The sequence below is a fragment of the Mustela nigripes genome, unplaced genomic scaffold, assembly GCF_022355385.1.
Source record: "Mustela nigripes isolate SB6536 unplaced genomic scaffold, MUSNIG.SB6536 HiC_scaffold_76, whole genome shotgun sequence".
Taxonomy (NCBI): domain Eukaryota; kingdom Metazoa; phylum Chordata; class Mammalia; order Carnivora; family Mustelidae; genus Mustela; species Mustela nigripes.
In genome coordinates this window covers 285,676-305,048 of record NW_026739491.1, presented here as the reverse complement: position 1 = coordinate 305,048, position 19,373 = coordinate 285,676, and the positions used below count along the sequence as shown (strand labels likewise).

The 19,373-nt window shown below is 41.9% G+C and overlaps 1 protein-coding gene across 5 annotated transcripts in view; it reads right to left on the bottom strand.

Moving 5' to 3' along the window:
* The window catches only part of LOC132008213 (alpha-ketoglutarate-dependent dioxygenase alkB homolog 3), a 39,906-nt gene extending 20,533 nt beyond the window's left edge, over window positions 1-19,373 (bottom strand). Inside the window, exons 1-9 of one of the 5 annotated variants that reach the window (XR_009401571.1) lie at window positions 18,974-19,373; window positions 18,041-18,230; window positions 16,459-16,604; window positions 15,869-15,972; window positions 14,765-14,799; window positions 11,159-11,206; window positions 8,870-8,973; window positions 7,019-7,107; window positions 1,354-1,563 (exon numbers count right to left, since the gene is read on the bottom strand). Coding sequence is in view for 4 of the 5 variants with exons in the window: in XM_059386652.1 (XP_059242635.1) it covers window positions 1,354-1,563; window positions 7,019-7,107; window positions 8,870-8,973; window positions 11,159-11,206; window positions 14,765-14,799; window positions 15,869-15,972; window positions 16,459-16,537 (669 nt within the window). In the remaining variant the exon portion in view is untranslated. The remainder of the gene's footprint in view (window positions 1-1,353; window positions 1,564-7,018; window positions 7,108-8,869; window positions 8,974-11,158; window positions 11,207-14,764; window positions 14,800-15,868; window positions 15,973-16,458; window positions 16,605-18,040; window positions 18,231-18,973) is intronic. The other 4 variants (XM_059386652.1, XM_059386649.1, XM_059386650.1 and 1 more) reach the window with 4 other exon arrangements.

Below are 19,373 nucleotides of genomic sequence, written 5' to 3'. Positions count from 1 at the left end.
CACACAACACGAATCTTCCCAAGGGCAGGATGAATTATTCACATGATTTAACTGGGTTTTAACTGAGTGGAAGGCTACATATAAAGCACAGCCATACCCGAAGAGAATATGGCAAAGGTAGGGTTGTCTGCTTCTCAAGTGGTACTCCTGGTTTGTGAGAAGGCTAATCACCCAAGGAACTGTGAAGTTTATTCCAAGCCCTGAGGAGCCAGTTCACCCTGTAACTCACTGGCAACTGTCGAGCCCCCTGCTGACTCAGACCAAAGGAAACCTAATCGATGGAAATTACACCAACAAAAGCTGCTTAATGGCGTAAATGCAAATAACACAATATGCTTCAAAATACCATGCTTGGAAACTGAAATACATGCCAGGAAAATAGCCCGGCCCATTAACTATGTTCTTAGAAGCAGCATATCTGATGAAGAACAGACATGGGCCCTGACACACTAACTACTTGGTCTGGATTAGGTCATATTCTAAACACAGCCTTATAAGCCCTTCTGCACGGACTGGGTCTGCTTTAACGTGATAAGCTAAATGATCGGGAAGCCTGGTAAGAAAAAGACACAAAGATAGTAAGATAATCTGGTAGAGGTTTGCTCTTTTGAGTTCCTACTATTCTTCTATCTATCTTAGTTCTAAGGTCCTATAATTTTTGGATTTAAGAAAAAATTAACGGTCTTCATGTCCCTCAAATGTCATGGTCATTAGGTAAAAGCGGGGACGGAAAACAAGTCATTACACAGTTTAGTCCCTGCTTCTCCAAACTTGGACAGACCACCACCTCTGATAATTTGGCTTGAGTATCTATTTTCTGAACGAATTACAGGTTCATCTGTACGTTAGAAGATGGCTAAGGCGGCAAGGAGGATGCTTTCAATGTTCCCTCACAGAAAAGAGGCAACACGGCTATGCAGAGGACTTCCGTACGACAAGGTCCCGGGGGCATCTTCCTCACACCGTCTTCCTTTCCCGTCTCGCGTCTACTAGCGTGAGCCTTCCCTTTATAAGCTCTCCTTCACAGCATTTATCATGATTCTAATTATTTCAATAATTATTTCAATATCCCCTATGTCCATGAGGACAGGGATTGTGTATGGTCCTTTCCACCCAGTGGAAACGGAACCCTGGCACCTGGCGAAAGGCAAGCAGTTTCTGCTGGGTAAGATGACGAATGAATGAAGGGAGGGAGGGAGTCTAATGTTAACCATGGGGTAGGCGACCCGTTGAAAACATTTCAACAATGAAACACGTACTCCCATTCTCTAAATCTGTACCCGGGAGCTTTACAGGGCGTTACGTTTTTCACAAAGTATTAGAAGGCAGGAAAAACCTAAAGCGAATACTCACTGGCGGGGGTTTCCTTCTCATCTCAAAAGTGCGTGTGGCGCCGAAGCTCAGTGAAGCGATGACGGGGCATCTCCCTAGCGAAGGTTCATCGTCGCTGTGCCAGTCGACACTGTCCTTCTCGTTTCGGTACAGATTGCAGAGCAAGGAGTTGAAGGTGTGGCCAGTGTTTTCTTCGATTTGGTCCTTCAGTGTGCGCAGCACAGGATGCCACTGCAATCGGGAGGCCAAGAGAAAGGGCAGAGATGGCTCCCGTCAGACACAAGGTGGCAGCCCCAGGTAAAATGGAAGGCAGGGTAAAACCGGTCATGCTGCGAACAGGGGCATGGAGTAAGCAAAACGCAGGGAATGCGACAGCCACAGGCAAGAGGAGTCGATTCCCGCCTGTTATTTCTACTTCGATGCAAGCTGACCTCCACGATTTTATTAAGGTACTAAACTTGGTATAGCAACGTCATGAGGACCAACCCTCTCTTCCCATCTCATCCTTTCTGTCCATGCGAAATTCATGACTGTCACAAAGCAGCAACTGTCATCATGGTCAGTCAGTAAGGAGGTAAGCGGAGCGCGGAGCCCGACCTGCCGCCGCAGCCGACGGGCTGCCGGGATATTGGCAGATACAGACTGAAGTCTGAGGAGGGAAACAACTTTCCTGCTGGGTGGCCCTCTTCATTCGACTCCTATTTTATCACGAATGACAGAATTGCTTTTAAAAAAAGATATTCAGTATTTCCAGAGTGGCTAACTTCCTAAAAATAGAACCTAAGGGAAAAAAACATTCTACAGAATAGAATTATGACAGGGCCTTATAAACACCTGGGCCGTGAGCTATAGACAGTTTACACAGATGCCACAGCCCTGCCTCCTGAGCACCCAGGCCACTCGTGTGGTTTGTCTCTCAGACTCATGTCTTGCCACATGTACTACAGGAAACTATGACCCCCGACCTTAGGCTGTAGCTGGGAGCTACAATCAGCATAGCTTGTATTAATTCTTGTTAGAATTCTGTCTTCCTGCCACAAAGCCTCAAGTACTTTATAGAACTTGCTTTTTTTTTTTTTTTTAAATAAAACTTCCTTTTACAACAGTTGTTCTCACACCCCTATCAAAAATTGAGGACCTCAAAGAACTTCTGTTCACATGAGTTACAGCTATGATGTTTATCACATTAAAAACTAAAACCTAAAAAAGTTAAATTATTGATTAATTCATTTAAAAAAACACAAACCCATGACATGTTAACATGAACGTTATATTACAAAAAATAACTCTATTTTCCAATACAAAAACTGGCACAAAGAGAGTGGCACTGTTTTGCAAATTTCTTTACTGTTTGGCTTCACCGAAGAGAGGTGATTCTCACATCTACTTCTGCATTCAGTCTGTTACAATATGTTGCTTTTGCTAAGTATGTGAAGAAAATTGGCTTCACATGAACATGTAATCAGAAAAGGGCAGAAGTATTTTCCAGCCTTTCCAAATAATTGTGGATATTCTTTGCTATTACACAAAAACTCAACATATACTGATTTCCTAAAGGTCAGCTGCAGTGTGGAACTGGAAACCACACCAACAATTACATTTAAATCTACTGGTCCAGCTTGCACTTCAAATGAGTCTTTTAATCTTTCATGATTCTATAACATCAAGCATTGGTCATGTGGAAAATAATGATCCAATGAGTAATACAGACAGACATTACTGTTGACACATTTCATTGTACAGTCTTAAAAAATCATATCCATTAATATCAGCACTGATCTCATCAGAAAAGACTAAGTAATAGAAAGAGGTCAGGATCAAAGTGGCGGTTATGACTTTTTCCAAAACTCTGATTCTCTTGAAAATTCAACTTTTATAAGTAACAAAACCTATCCATTGTTTTCCCTCAAGGGACACTCACTTCACTCATTTATGAGAAAATGGCAACCAAATACTCAAGCCGGAATAACTACAGTTTATTAACTAGTCTGCTAGTTGCTCTTCCAAACAAAAATGGTCCACGATAGAAGTGGGCAGTTCAGCTATAGCGTGAAGAATCACACAAGTGTTCTGCGCCTTGACAGCCATCACACTTGGCTTGTAGCAGGACTGCTATATGCATACTTTCCATTTCATCAAACTATTAGAGAGACATGAACCCAAACACTGAGATTTAATAAAACTAATAATGTTTATTGCTTTGAGGAATGTTCCTAAATGAAACCAGCCTTTTTTTTTTTTTAAACCGGAAGTGAATGGTGGTGAAGAATACCATGATTACTAATAAAGTTTGATGACAAAGACCTGATTGATGCTCAAGCACCAGAAGTTTTACCCACGATTACTTTCGCATAATCAGTGAAAATTCAACAGAGTGAAAACGTCACCCTCACCAAGTATGATATAAATAGTTTTGACCTGTGCACTTCCCAAAACGACTTCATGGACCCCTCCAGGTATCCACTGATTCTATTTTAAAAACCCCACCTGACAGAACACCTTCAAAATCAGGTTCTATGTATGCTAGTGAAGGAATAGATGTTCAGCAAAGGAAAACATAATATTTTCAGTATATCCCACAGCTACTGTCAGGTAAAACTGCCAAGAAAGCATATGTGGGAATCACTCAGCTTTGCTGTGATGTAGCAATCGTGGTAAGCTGGGATTCCTTATTACGGATACTAGCATTACATTCTAAGCAGAGAATTTTTTTAAAATAAACAATGACAAAAACAAACCAAACTTAGATCAGTAAAACAGAAATGTTATTAAAGTAACCTATGTTCTAGAGAATAAATTTCAAAGGGAACTTTCCTAATAATGTTAGCAAGCTGTATTTCCTATTTATTTTATGGCTTTAAGCTTATCTTCATGGAGATAAAGATCAGATGCTAGAATTATACACTTAGCAAGAAAAACAAGAATGTAAAAGAGGAAGATAGCTTTTTTGCAATATGACTGAAAAACTAATTAGCACTTCCCTGACTTGCTTAGGGACTGAGTACTGTGATAACTCCAAGTTTGCTTTATGTTTCTAAGTGGGTATATATTTTTACTGGTTATTTTTGGTGGTGAAGTAAGGAGAAAAAAAGGGGATAATGAACTAGAGGATTAATTTAGACTCTCCAACCAATACTCTATATACAGATCCCTCAGAACTGAATGTCTAAATTAAAATTCAGCATCATCTCACTGTTCAGTGAAGACATTCTATCCTTAAAAGACATTTGAGGAAAAGAGTATGAGAAAATATGAATCACAAAAGTAAAAGGACCTATTCAGTGGATTTCAAAAAGTGTTTTGTAGAGTCTTAGGTACCACAAAGGTATCTCTGGAAATTCAGTAGGAGAAAGGAGAGGTCAAGCTGGTGGGACTCCCAGCCAGTCAAGGCACTTCTTTATTTTCATACACTGGGTTCATATAAGATTCAGTTCAAAAAAGACTAAAAGAAGTTTAATAACCTCTGACTGAATTTGCTCCTGTGCTTTGGGTTATTAAGCTTGAGGTAATAATATCAAAATTAAACAAGTTAAAATTAAGCAAGAACCCCAACACACATATATACCTTTAAAAAGTCTAAGAGGCATCTCTTTTGATTTTGTTCACAGTGCCATAAAAACAAACTAAATCTTTAACCGAGGAATACAAAGTTATGAGCCAGCCAAATTCAAATAAAAGAATTCTGACAACCTTCATATCCAACAAAAAAGCTTGTTTGAATAAATTATGCTCTGTACATACAGGTTATGGACTACTACACAGCTATTAGATATGATTTAAAAGAATACTTAATGATACTAAGACATGGTAATGATACAGTCAAATGAAATGTAGTATACATAATTGGTATTTTTATAGACAAGTTCTCTGTTTATTTCCTTAAAATGAAAAAAAGGGGGGGAAGGGAGGTGCTCCTGGCTGGATCAGTTGGTAGAGCATGTGACTCTGGATCTCAGAGTCATGAGTTCAAACCCCATGTAGGGCATGGAGTCTGCTTTAAAAAATAAAAAGACTAGGGGCACCTGGGTGGCTCAGTCGTTAAGCATCTGCCCTCAGCTCAGGTCATGATCCCAACGTTCTGGGATTGAGCCCCGCATAAGGCTCTCTGCTCAGTGGGAAGCCTGCTTCTCCCTCTCCCACTTCCCCTGCTTGTGCTCCCTCTCTCACTTTGTCTCTGTCAAATAAATAAAACCTTTAAAAAAATAAATAAATAAAAATAAAAAGACTAGACCCAAACATTAGGTGGAAGAATTACCCAAAATTTTAATATTCTTCAGGCTTATCTGTAGTTTCTAAAATTTTAAAAAATAAATTCATATTACATACATTATAAGAAAAAGATTGTCATTAAAAAATTCTATTGAAGAGTTGTCAATATGTCCTCAACGCATAAGAGGCCCTACTACTCAGCATATCTGATGTGCCTTACATTTATTATAAAGCAGTGGTTTTTAGCCAAGGGCAGTTCTGCTCCCTAGCAAATGTCTGGCATCTACTGGGTACAAGTCATGGATACTGTTAAACATCCTAAAATATACAGGACAGCCCCAACAACAAGGAATTGCCCAGCCCAAAAACCACTAATATCAAGGTTGAGAAATCCCGTTCTAAAAGATTAACTAAAATGATGGGAAAGAACTTCTTCCCTAGAGCCTGTTTAATCCTCAACTTCTCTGTTATGACTGTTGACAAGAAGGTAAATTAATTCTGACAGAAACATGGCCAGCCATCTGTTGGATTGGTCTAATTCAATTCTCTTCATGTTTCCAAATCAACCTCAGCTATAAAGGGTCTCAGCACTTCCCTGGGTCACATTCTAAACGCAGCCCAACAAACAAAAGCATGCAGCTATCTTTTCATGTGAAAAAGCCATGTCCCCACTCCCACTCCCATCAATGTTTTGGTCCTGAACATTTTAGTCAAGTGGGAGTTTATTATTACAAATTACTAGAAGCTCTAAAATGTGTCATACTTCTGTTTATCCCAATGTCATAAGCAAAACTCCATTTTCTTCAAAGCCTCGTTCAGTAAAGCATAAGATTATTTGCCAAAGGCAAGATTCCAGGAACTAAACAGGGAGCTATTTCTTGGATCTTAACTCTATCCTTTGGACAATCTTAATTTATATACTAGAATCTCCTTGTCTACTGTCATGGAAATTTTTAAAAACAAAAGAAACAGTAGAAATAAGCCAAACCCACGATAAGATTTCCAAAGTCTAAGAACTGCAGCCACAGAATGAATACAAAGTCAACAAGAAAAACACCAGCTTTTTTTCACAAGTGGCAAAAGAGCCTGAGAAATGGAAAGAGATGTTCTGACCTCACTGGCCAGTCCTAAGAATCTGGTTCCAGAGCAAACGTGTACCAGGGTGTACACAGAAGGTTATGGCCAGAAAAGCAGGCGAAAGGGGAAGATTTGAAGAAATGGCTCATTTTTCTGAAATCCTAAAGCCCAGTTCCTGTTTATTCTAGCTCCAATTTTTTTCTCATTGTCAGAGTTCATCTCTAGATCAAAAAACACAGGAAGAATGATAAGCACAAAGACGCAGTGTTTGAACCCAGAGGATTTTTGGTACTAGGAACCATCATGCAACTCTGCAAAATAATGTACTATTATTTTACAGTACTCTACATTTATAGCACATAGTCTATAAAACCATACCAACAGCAATATTCCAACATACGTGAGGATTTGGTTCCATAGTGATTCTTGAATAAGTGTAAGGAAGTTCTCCATACCATGCTGTAAGTCTTGGTTGCTTGTAAGTTACATCTAAGAAAGAAAATACAGGGCCTTTGAAATGGTTTAATGCTATTTAAGGTGTGCCTCCTGAGTGCCATGCAATGTGCAAGAAACTACGAGAAATACAAAGGCAGAGTAAAGATGAGCTGTGACTCAGGGTTCCACACATTTAGAAGACAGGAGATTTCAGGAGTAGAGAGACTCACGAGATCAAAGAAAGAAGACAAGAGAAGGTATGCTGGCACAAACCATAGCAGCAAAGCTCTGAGGTGAGAGTATACATGACTTGTTTGTGTCAGTGAGGACGTAAGTAAGAGTGGAGTCAGGGGCGCCTGGGTGGCTCAGCTGGTTAAGCAACAGCCTTTGGCCCAGGTCATGATCTGGGAGCCCCAGGATTGAATTCCACATTGGGCTCCCTGCACAAGGAGTCTCCTTCTCCCTCTGACCCTCTCCCTTCTCATGATCTCTCTTTCTCTCGCTAATAAATAAAGAAAATTAAAAAAAAAAAAAAAAAGAGTGGAGTCACACTGCAGAACAATTCAGATTAGAGAGGGTCTAAAAAATGCAGGTTATGGAGTCTGAACCCTAGTAGGCAGGAATCTGTGGCACCAACATCCACACAAAACACGACATACTGTTCATCCATGTGCTACCTTTTGATTTTAAGAAAAAAGGGCTCTGACCAACCACAGCACAAAGCTGATAGTAGTCAGAAGTTTCTGATGTCCAATTTATCGAGAAGGGAATTATTCATAGATCTGCTGTTTTTCCCCACAAATGAAATCAACTGCTATAATAAGAACAATAATGATAAAGGTAGCTAACATTCACCAAAGGCTTACTATGTACCAGTCATTCTGCTAAGCACTTATCATGCTGTATCTCATTTAATTATCACACCACCCTTAACGAGATAGGTATTATTATTAGACCATTTTACAGATAAGAAAACCAAGAATCGGAAAACTACTTAACTAGAACTTGCTTAAAATCAACAATTACTTTGCATGGCAAGGCCAGCAATCAATGCCAAGCTGGCCACCAAAGCCCTCCTGTGGAAACTCTGGGAGTCAGGAGAAAAAGTGGATTCCTATTCTGATGTCTGAGTCACAAAAATGAAGTCTATATACTTTGCCTCTTTCTTTACAGAAAATTTGAATTCGTTCAATGTGCCAGAAAGGAAATTTTATGTTAGAGCACAGACGTCCTCCAGTGGCCACCTCTGGTACAGCAGATACTGTTGGCTTGTGGATGCCCACAAAGGAGCAGGTTCCAAGCCAGGCAATCTTTACAAACTCCCAGAGCACAAATGCTGAAACTAAAGGACACTGGACTCCTCTAATGAAATGAAAATGAGAATAAAAAGCCGGTAATAAGGATCATAAAAGAACATATGCCAAATGGAATCAGAAAAAGAGAAGCTCTGGAAGTTTCTATGAAGAAAGAGGAAAACTGTCACTATTTAAAGTAATAGAGGTAATGAACAAACTCAAAAAGAGAGATGTCAACCACGGTTCAGCCAAACCAAACATCCTTTGGTTGCTTGAATCCCACCTCCATGCCCCTGCCCTGTTCACTCTGATCTCTGAGCCTGCTGTCTGCTGTTTCTTCTGCCTAGAATACTCTTCCTTGTCCCTTTTGATTGACAAATCCCTACTCATCTTTAGGACCTCTGTTAGGTTTTAAATCTGTTTACGTAAGACTGGGCATAGTGAAAAAGGCAACGGCATCAGAAAACATTCTAGAAAGGGAGACCAGGCAGCAACAAGTACGATCTCAGACATCTACTTACCGTCTCTGATGCCAGTCCTCTGTTTCCAGGGAATGACCTCACAAAGCTGTTCCAATACCCAGTCAGCTTCTTTTAAGTTAATAAAGCCAGGATACAAACACACCCTTGATGCAGAAAGAACCATTATTAACTAAGTCATTATTATGACTAAATATAACTAAAATATAACTAAATACATATAAATATTTATATAAATATATAAATAATTACAATTGAATATAACTAAATAACTAAAGCATTATTAACTGAAGAATACAGAAAAGAGGGGAGCCTGGGTGCCTCAGTCAGTTAAGCATCCGATTCTTGATTTCAGCTCAGGTCATGACCTCGGGGTTCTGGGATCCAGCCCCTCCATCAGGGGCTCAGTGCTCAGTGTGGAGTCTGCCTGAGATTCCCTCTCACCCTCTGCTTCTCCCCCTGCTCATGCACACTCTCTCTCACTCAAAATAAATAAAAATCTTTTTTTTTTTTTTTAATAAATAAAAACCTTAAAAAAAACAGAGAAGATGAGCTAGTCTCTAACCATTAGTGAAGGAAGTTAATCTGGATGTTTCCTCATGGGTAGGTGAAATCATCTTACATCTCTCATGGAAGAACCTAATTATCACCAGGTCATGATGTTCTTCCAATTGTGAAATAAACGTTCACGTTAGGACAAATAAAAGAGGCAATAAAGGAAAAATAATGCATGAGGGCTTTTAGAGACATGATTCAAATACTGCTCTACCACCACCTGCTGTGAAACCTTGGGCAAATTACTTAACCTCTCTGAACTTTGGTTTCTCTTATCTGTAACACAAAAATGATATCCACCTCATAGGCTCACTCTGGAACGCAGAGTAATAAATAAAATGCCTGACCCTGTGTTATTTTAACAATTGGTTGTCTTCTGAGACTAAGCCAAGTAGGGAAAAGGATCATTTATGACTCTATCAAAATAAACATTTCCAAATGAGGGTTCTTTCTCTCACTAAATATACACTTATTTCAATAATGCCAAGTCAGCTCAAAATCATTTTGGATATCCTTCTTAAGAAATGTTCTCGGGGTGCCTGAGTGGCTCAGTGGATTAAAGCCTATGCCTTCCACTCAGGTCATGATCCCAGAGTCCTGAGATCAAGCCCCGCATCGGGCTCTCTGCTCAGCAGGGAGCCTGCTTCCTCCTCTCTCTGCCTGCCTCTCTGCCTACTTGTAATCTCTGTCAAATAAATAAATAAAATCTTGAAAGAAAGAAAGAAAGAAAGAAAGAAAGAAAGAAAGAAAGATAGATTGGATTGATTCTCAAAGCCCTTGGAACATTCTGCTGAACTTCACTCTCTGAGGGTGTGTCTGATTTTTTGAAAGAGCCAAAGCTCACCTGAAGCCACCTCTGGTTAACAATGAGATATGACCAAAATAATGCAACTGGGTTTCTCGTGTGACTGTTAAACTGGCTTTGAAACGGAGGTTCTGAAGCTCTTCCTAAGTAATGCATTCAGATATGCAAGTTCAGATACATTTATTTGAAATGCTTCATTATTTTATAGTGACAGTAAGTATATTCTTGAATTAAGGGAACATTTAATAAAAATTTTTTTTAAGATTATATCTATTTATTTGAGAGAGACAAAGAGAGAGCATGTGCAAGCAGAGGAAAGAGCAGAGGGGGAGGGAGAAAAAAGCTCAAGCTGACTACATGCTGAACCTGACCCAGCAACCCTGAGATCATCATCTGAGCCAAAACCAAGAGGTGGACACTTAACCAACTGAGCCACCCAGGTACATCTCAAAATGCTTTTAATAATGATTAATGCCATCTATACCCTAAGTTGTATATGCTTTACCTTTACTGAAACTTATCTTAATGTAGACTGAAATACTGATCCACTCATGTAGATTAAGGGTTAACATAACCTAATATGTTGCATATAGATATATGCAGTACTATGATTAATACGATAATGAATGTAGTAATACATATAATGTAACATAATAAAATGTAGCACCCAGAGCACAGAAGTAAAGGCTAGATCAACGGGAGTTTTAAGTTACTATGTGGCACTAGGAAAAAGTCCTCAATTTCCTTGGCCTGCATTTCCTCATCTAAAAAGTTACAGAAGTAATAGTTACCATACCTGACAGACAGACTTTGAAAATGTTCTGAAGTTAGAAGTGCTATATAAAAAGAGATATTACACACCAAAGAATTTCAGAGGCAGAAGTTACCTATTTCAAGTCAGGGAACAGAATATTTTAAGAGACTATAACTCAATTGAAATTATAGTCACTTTCTAGGGAGAATGCACTTACCTAGATATGCCTGTGGGTGACATGCTGATTTCATACACACCCTCTTTGCTACAGAAATTAAGAAAACAGACTCGTTAGTACCAGGCAAATACTACACTCCCTCCAGTGGGAGAGCTGTGCTTTGCAGCTCTCCAAACTTGCAGTCACCTACACCACTTCAGAATGAACATGCACTGTGAGGGACGCACATCCCCACCTCCTCCACTACTGAGATGAAGGGCAAGACGGTGGCAGATTACCGATGTCACTGGGAACTGAATCCTGAGGGGATCAGGCCATGGAGACAAAGACAGGGATAAAATGAATCCCGATTCTACCCCTTTATATTTCACCCATAATTTAGGCTGATAGGGTCCAGAGATCTATCATAAAGGGGTACCAAACAGAGCATCTCTTTGGAGACTCTGGAATAGGTGCATTTACATATGGCAAATACATCTCAGAGCTCTGAGCTTCCGCTGCTTTCAGATACATGCCTAATGAGGTTCCTGCTCTGATTAATTAATATCCTTCAAAGGCTCCCCACCAACTTTTCAGCATTGTATTCAAGGTCCCCATGATGTAGCTCCGCTCCCACTCACTCATGATCCTCCACTGCTGTCTGCAATCTCCTGAATACACCACAGTATTGTTTTTAACTTTATTTTATTTTATTTATTCGAGAGCAAGCAAGCACTAGCAGGGGGAGGGACAAAGGGAGAAGCAGACTCCCTCTGAGCTGGGAGCCCAACGTGGGGCTTGATCCCAGAACTCCAGGATCATGACCTGAACCAAAGAAAGACACTTAACTGAATGAGCCCACCCTGACCTTCCACACCACAATATTTCTTTTTTCTTTTTTTTCAAGATTTTATTTATTTATTTGACAGAGAGAGAGATCACAAGTAGGCAGAGAGGCAGGCAGAGAGAGAGGAGCAAGCAAGCTCCCTGCTGAGCAGAGAGCCAGATGCGGGGCTTGATCCCAGGACCCTGGGACCATGACCTGAGCCGAAGACAGAGGCTTTAACCCACTGAGCCACCCCGGTGCCCCACCACGGTATTTCTAATCCTGCTTTCCTACAAGCTGAAATGCTTCCCTGCCATCCAGCACCCCCAATCCCACCCACCTGAGCTTTAGTCTGGGGGAAAATTCTAATTCATTCCTCAACATCGCAGTTCCGCCTTGCCTTCTGTAATGCTTTCCTGACCTCTAATCCACCCAAATAATGTTAACTATCTCATCCTCTGTGCTACCACTAGACCTTACTATAATTCTACTGTTTCTACAACATACATGACTGCAATTTCTTATTACATGTCTATTTCATTTACTAAACTGTGGGCTACTAAGGGGCAAGGAATAGGTTACTGTTGTGTTTCCCAGTGCCTTGCACATTGTAGATGGGAATAATGTGAAAAAGTACAAAACTGTTCCAGAAGTGCAGCATGGCCAGGTCCACAGTGAGAAAACTGATCCAGACTGCACAGGTTCCTATACCAGGCTAACAGTCAGACCCTTCTTGGACAGAGTTCAGTTACAGAGAACATAAAGGGACAGTTTTCACATCACCCTCTGCCATGAGAGTTAGTAGTTTGTGATCTGTGAGCTGGGCTCTTGGGCAAATGTGAGAGTGCCTCCGAGCAAAAATGTGGGCAGTGTTATTGTCATATACATTTATCACATCTCTAGATGGTCTCCCCCGGAGTGTAAATTACAATGTTTAACTGCAACTGTAAATTATAATTACAATGTTTCAGTGTGATATGTTTTGGGCCATGTTTAGAAATTGGCTCACTTTAAACATGGGTGACATTTTTGGCTATTAAATAAAAATCTAAGGAGCTAACTTTAGATAACCAGAATTAACAAACCTTGGGGTCAAACCAGAAGTTCTGTCATTTTGCTCTGACCTGAATATTCACAACTGCCTATTTTTTCAGCCTGAATGTCCCATCTGTACCTAGTAATAAGTTTCATGTTTTTTTTATTCTCTTTATCACCAATGGAGGTAATGTCACATGGTGTTCACAAACGAATTCAAGACTGTTAGAGCCACTAGACTCTACTTAAATGATCCTATAGTACAAACCTTTAATGTTACAGACAAAGAAACTAAAGTTCAGAGAGATGGCCTTAATGTACCTAAGGACTAATTACATAGCTAAATAGTGGCCAGGCCACAACTATATACCCTTTTTGAAAGTATGATGACACTCCTGGGGCACCTGGGTGGCTCAGTGGGTTAAAGCTTCTGCCTTCGGCTCAGGTCATGATCCCAGGGTCCTGGGATTGAGCCCCGCATTGGGCTCTCTGCTGAGCAGGGGAGCCTGCTTCCTCCTCTCTCTCTCTGCCTGCCTCTGCCTATTTGTGATCTCTGTCTGTCAAATAAATAAATTAAAAAATTAAAATAAAAATAAAAAAGTACGATGACATTCCTGTTTCAAATTTTTCCTGGGCTTACAAGTCAACCTGGAAACAGCCAAGCAGCCTAAAAGACTATTCCTAGGCAGGAAGAAAGGGAGAAAATCTCGTAGGCTCCAACTCCCCACTGAGCACAGAGCCTGATGTGGGGCTCGATCTCACCACCCTAAGATCATGACCTGAGCGGAAATCCAAAGTTGGCCACTTCACTGACTGAGCCACTCAGGCACCCCACAAAGCATCTTTCATTAATTTTGGAAAAGAGTATTATATATACAGATCAATGTAAGAGGAATTATAAATTAAAGATGACATTTTATATATAGATCAACATAAGAGGAAATGAAATTGCTCTGGAACAATTATATGAGAATTTAAGGCCCTCTAGATTTCCAGCAGCTTTCGTTAAGTGTTGCTAGTAAAACAGTACCTGATGAAAGGCCTCTCAAAAGGCCAGTTTCAGGGGCGCCTGAGTGGCTCAGTGGGTTAAGCTGCTGCCTTCAGCTCAGGTCATGATCTCAGAGACCTGGGATCAAGCCCCGCATCAGGTGCTCTGCTCAGCTGAGAGCTGCCTGCTTCCCCCTCTCTCTCTGCCTAGTTGTGATCTCTATGTCAAATAAATAAGTAAAATCTATTTAAAAAAAAAAGGCCAGTTTCAGGGCACTAGGTGGCAAAGTCAGCTGAATATCTGACTCTTAGTTTTATCTCAGGTCATGAGCTCAGGGTCTTGAGATCAAGCTCGGTGTGGAACTCTAAACTCAGTGAGGAGTCTGCTAAAGTTTCTCTCTCCTTCTCCCTCTGCCCCTCCCTGTGCATGCTCTCTAAAATAAATAAATAAATCTTAAAAAAACAAAAACAAAAAACGCCGTATTTCAATGACTCAGGAAAAATCCCACTCTGTCTTTACCTAGGAGATATTTTAGCTTACTGTCTGCAGATATTTTAATGATCAGGGTCAAGAAATCCACACCAGAATCACAGTTTAAGATACAAGTATCTTCTTGCATTTTCCACACCATCAGCAAATTGAGCAAGGCTTCCCAAAAGACCAAGTTTAAAGACATCTAAGAGACAACTATCCCAGCCTAAAATTAATACAGTAACTGGGCCCTTATCTCTTTCAGATGGAAAACCCCGTGAGGGAAAGATCTGGGCTCTCCATTTTCCTGTGGGCAACAAATACAGAAAGGCAACAAATTACTTACTCAATTACTCGTGGCTCTGGAGCTCTGCGTACTACCTGCAAGGAAACAGGCAGATTTTACTTCTGGTGTGATCCCTAATCCTCAGAAACGCTTATGTGGAGGACTACCACATCTTCTCATTTCTGATAAAAGTAAGTCAAGTTTAAAAACTATCCCTTTTTTTTTACTTTAAGCTTTTACAATCCTACCAGAGACCCTTGTCTGCTTTCCTTAGAACTATTTCACAGTTAGTAGCGGGCAAGAAAAAATAATAAAAGTGGAATTAATCCACTTTCAGAGCAGCCAGTAATTCTGGAAAAACCTTCTTTTCAGGCCAGGCAACTATTTATTTATTTAATTATTTTTCCAGGAGACTTTTTAAAATAGAAGACATACTGGGGTGCCTAGGTGGCACAGTTGGTTGAGCATCAGACTCTTGGTTTCGGCTTAGGTCATGATCTCAGGGTTGTAAGACTGAGCCCTGCTTGGGCTCCGTGCTCAGCACAGAGTCGGCCTCAAAGATTCTCCCTCTCCCTCTGCTGAGTCATGCACATGCATGCTCTCTCTCTCAAATTAATTAATTAAATTAAGCCTTTTAAAAAATAAAATACAAGATAAACTAAGAAGTAAGTTTTAATCATTATTTACACAATCACTATTACAGCAAGATGACTAATTTTTAGCTTTTTCCATGTTATTAACAACAGTGAATCTTCACTGTTTCTTACAATTTTTCCCCACGGGAGGAAAAAAAGGCTAAAATATCAGGCATTGTAGTAGCTGAAAATTTCAACCCAATCCGGAGACATCTGCTACACTAGCACTTAAGACAGCATGGTTTGTTAGAACCATGTTAGAAATCAGAAAGCGAATGCAAGTGCTAATCACGATATAACCTCCTTCCTTCCCCCCAAAATGGGAATTATACTTGCCCATCAGCTGGGAGCAGACTATAAAGAATCTTCAGACATATTAAGGAATTGATATGCCACATTCCATTATAAGTAAAGGCCTTTCACATTCCTTTTATTAGTGAATTTATTCAGTCACTATTGGAGTGTCTACTATGTGAATATAGCTCTTACAAGCAAATCTGTTAATACTGTAGGAGAACTAAGAACTTACTTGCTGGGGTTCTTTGAACACAAACTGTCTGTCTGCAAGACGATGCTCCTTGTTCATCCATGTCTGACCAGGTCTCTGGTGGAGATGGCTCTTAGCAGCAGTGGCTGAAACGAGCAAGAAGAGACGTGAACCAGACTCAAAAAGTCTGCTCTAGGGAGCAAGGGCAATAAAATCTAGTTGAAGATAACCGATAAGACACCTAGAAATTAATTAGTAAAGTCTGTCGGAGATCCCGCTACACACACTGAAAGGTGTGAGAGCTGTGATAAAATACGAGGAACACTATACCTCAACCGCCAATAAAAGATGACCACCAGTGGGGCACCTGGGGCTCCTACAGTTAGCGTCTGCCTTTGGCCCAGGTCATGATCGAGCTGGGATCAACCTGGGATCAAGCCCTGCAGGGAGCCTGCTTCCCCCCACTCTGCCTGCCTCTGCCTACTGGTGATCTCTCTCTCTAATAAATAAATAAAATCTTTAAAAAAAAAGATGATCATCAAGAAAATCAAGGCATCAGCTACACTTTAAATAACTTCTTAACATCAACTGAAATGCAAGTACATTCACACAAGATCCCCACGAGTTCTTGCCTGGCTGAGCAGGGGCCTGGCTCTTAGGGGGACCAGCCCAGGCTCCCTGCACTCGGGCTCGGCGTCTTTTGTCCTCCATATTGACCAAAAACGCTTCTGTTCTTAGCTTTCAGATTTCATTCCTGATTAAAACCACACGAGGGTATCTGTTTGGGGGAAAAAAAAGTGCTTTTAGTTAGGATTGTGAGTGTGAACCACCTAAGGAAGTCCTTATAATCCTTTCAAGCTCAATGCAATCGGAGATTCTATACAAAATTAATTTCTGTCATCACAACATCTCAATCAAGGAGCCTACTAAGTCACTTAGAACTGCAGGTTTTAACGTTCATTTTTGCAATCTTATAGAACGTTTTTTTTTCCCCAAGAGAGAATGAGCGTGCATTGGCAGTGGGGTAGAAAAGAAATTCTTTTTTTTTCCTTCACCATAGCACATACCCTCCCCAATGTCCATCACCCAGCCACCCCATCCCTTACCCCCTGCCCCTCCAGCAGCCCTCAGTTTGTTTCCTGAGATTAAGTCTCTTAGGTTTGTCTCCTTCTCTGGTTTCATCATCATTCTTCCCACCCCTTCCCCTATGATCCTCTGTCTTGTTTCTCAAATTCTTCCTATCAGTGAGATCATATGATAACTGTCTTTCCCTGATTGACTTATTTTGCTTAGCATAATACCCTCTAGTTCCATCCACATTGTTGCAAATATTAAGATTCTGAGGGTTTTGATGGCTGCAGAGTATTCCATTGTATATATACACCACATCTTCTTTATCCATTCATCTCTTGATGGACATCTAGGTTCTTTCCATAGTTTGGTTATTGTGGACATTGCTGCTATAAACATTTGGGTGCCTGGGCCCTTTCAGATCACTACGCTTGTGTCTTTAGGGTAAATACCCAGTAGTGCGATTGCTGGATCAGACGGTAGTTCTATTTTCAACTTTTTGAGAAATTTCCATACTGTTTTCCTGAGTGGCTGCACCAGCCTGCCTTCCCACCAACAGTGTAGGAGGGTTTGCCGTGGAAAGAGAAAATCTTAAACAGATTTCACGCCTGGTGCAGAGCCCATGCAGGGCTCGATCTCACCACCCTGAGATCATGACCTGAGCCAAGATCGAGGGTCAGACTGAGCCACCCAGGCATCCCAATGACCTAACAGGACATTTGCTTCTTTCCCAAGAAAGTACACGTTAAGAAACTCTAAGATCTATCATAAACGACATTAGTCTTAGTAGTGTCAAAGAAACCGTAATATTCTCTCACCTATACGGATACTGAGAAATAGCTCAGACTCCGTTTCCAAGGGCACTTCCATATTCCGTTGTAACCGGCTATATCAAACTTCCCTGGAAGCGTATTAAAAGATACCCATGGTTGGGGCACCTGGGTGGCTCAGTGGGTTAAGCCTCTGCCTTTGGCTCAGGTCATGATCTCAGGGTCCTGGGATGGAGCCCCACATCCAGCTCTCTGCTCGGCAGGGAGCCTGCCTCCCCCCTCTTTCTCTGCCCACCTGTCTACTTGTGATCTCTCTCTCCTTGTCGAATAAATAAATAAATAAATAAATAAATCTGAAAAAAAAAATACCCACGGTCTGTCTCAGAATGGATCCATCTCAGAATGGATCCAAGTGTTCCTCTTTGCGACAAGCATCGTGGGAGATGTTGCGAAGGGAGCACAGATGATGACTACAAGGTTAAGCAGCTCACCCAGAGTCACTTGGGACGTCAACAGGAGGTAGATTAACATTCAAACTTCATTAACTTCCAGTTTTCAGTCAACTGAAAAAACAAAACAAAACAAAACCACCTCCTAATACTCAGTATACTATTTTGGCATTTCTGCCATTAAATTTTGAGCTCACAGCAAATACAGGAGCACAGCTACTAAAGAGACCAACCCAGGGAGGTCCAAGCCACATGTTCTGAACCTATGATTCCTTTCTTTATTGCTCTAAGAAAGCGTCACATTTCGAGTCCTCGCAGGTGACGAGCTCGTTTTATGGCTTATTTGGCACTCCAATTTCCAGACCTTCCCCAGACCTTCTGAGCTGGGGTGAGCCCAGGAATCTGTGCACTGAACACATTTCCCCAGGCGAGCAGCATAGAATTCCTTCTCCTTGAACAGGCAGGGAGATGACGGAGACGGCCATCTGCCCCCAAAAGAGCTAACGGCAGAGTCCAATGCCACCCCTCGACACCCACAAGCTGTGTCGCGACAGCTTGCATTTATTTCCTCTCAACGGGAGGGTCAAAAGCTCTGAACACCCTGCGCTGTAGTTCTCGCTCTGTTCCCAGGGGAGCAGGACGCTGTTACCGGCCAGGGCACAGCTGCTGGGACGAGAGATTTCGGAGCCCCCACCCCAGACCTAACCGATTCTGTGGCCCAGAAACGGCCCACCAGGCCCACCTCCCACCCCGAGAACCCCGCACAAGGCAAACGCCGGCAGCTCGGGCGCCAGCCGGACTCGCTCCGAATCTCAAGCCGGCAGCTCCCGGCCGCACCGCCTGTCCACGGACTTCACCTTTCCCGGCCCGAGTTTCTTCCTCCGTAAAGCGCGGAACCAAGGCCTCTCTCGCGGCTGGAGCGCAGATCGGGAGACCCTCGCGGTGAAAAAGCCTGGTCCTCAAGCAGCGCGAGCGACCGGCCCTATTTTCGAGTCTTCTCTTCCACGAGCCTCGGGACGCGCGGTCCTGGAGGTTCGACGCGGGACGGCCCTCAGGGGACGGTCCCCAAAGCCCCAGCCACCCAGCGGGGATGCGGGACCCCACAGCAGCCGGCGGAGCCCGCCGCGCGGGTACAAACCCGCCCGGTCCTGGAACGAACCCTGGCCCAGGCCCAGACCCGCGCCGCCACCGGCTGTCGGGGAACCTTAAGAGTGAAACACCGACTCCGACAACTCGCAACCACAGGCCGCGGCGTCA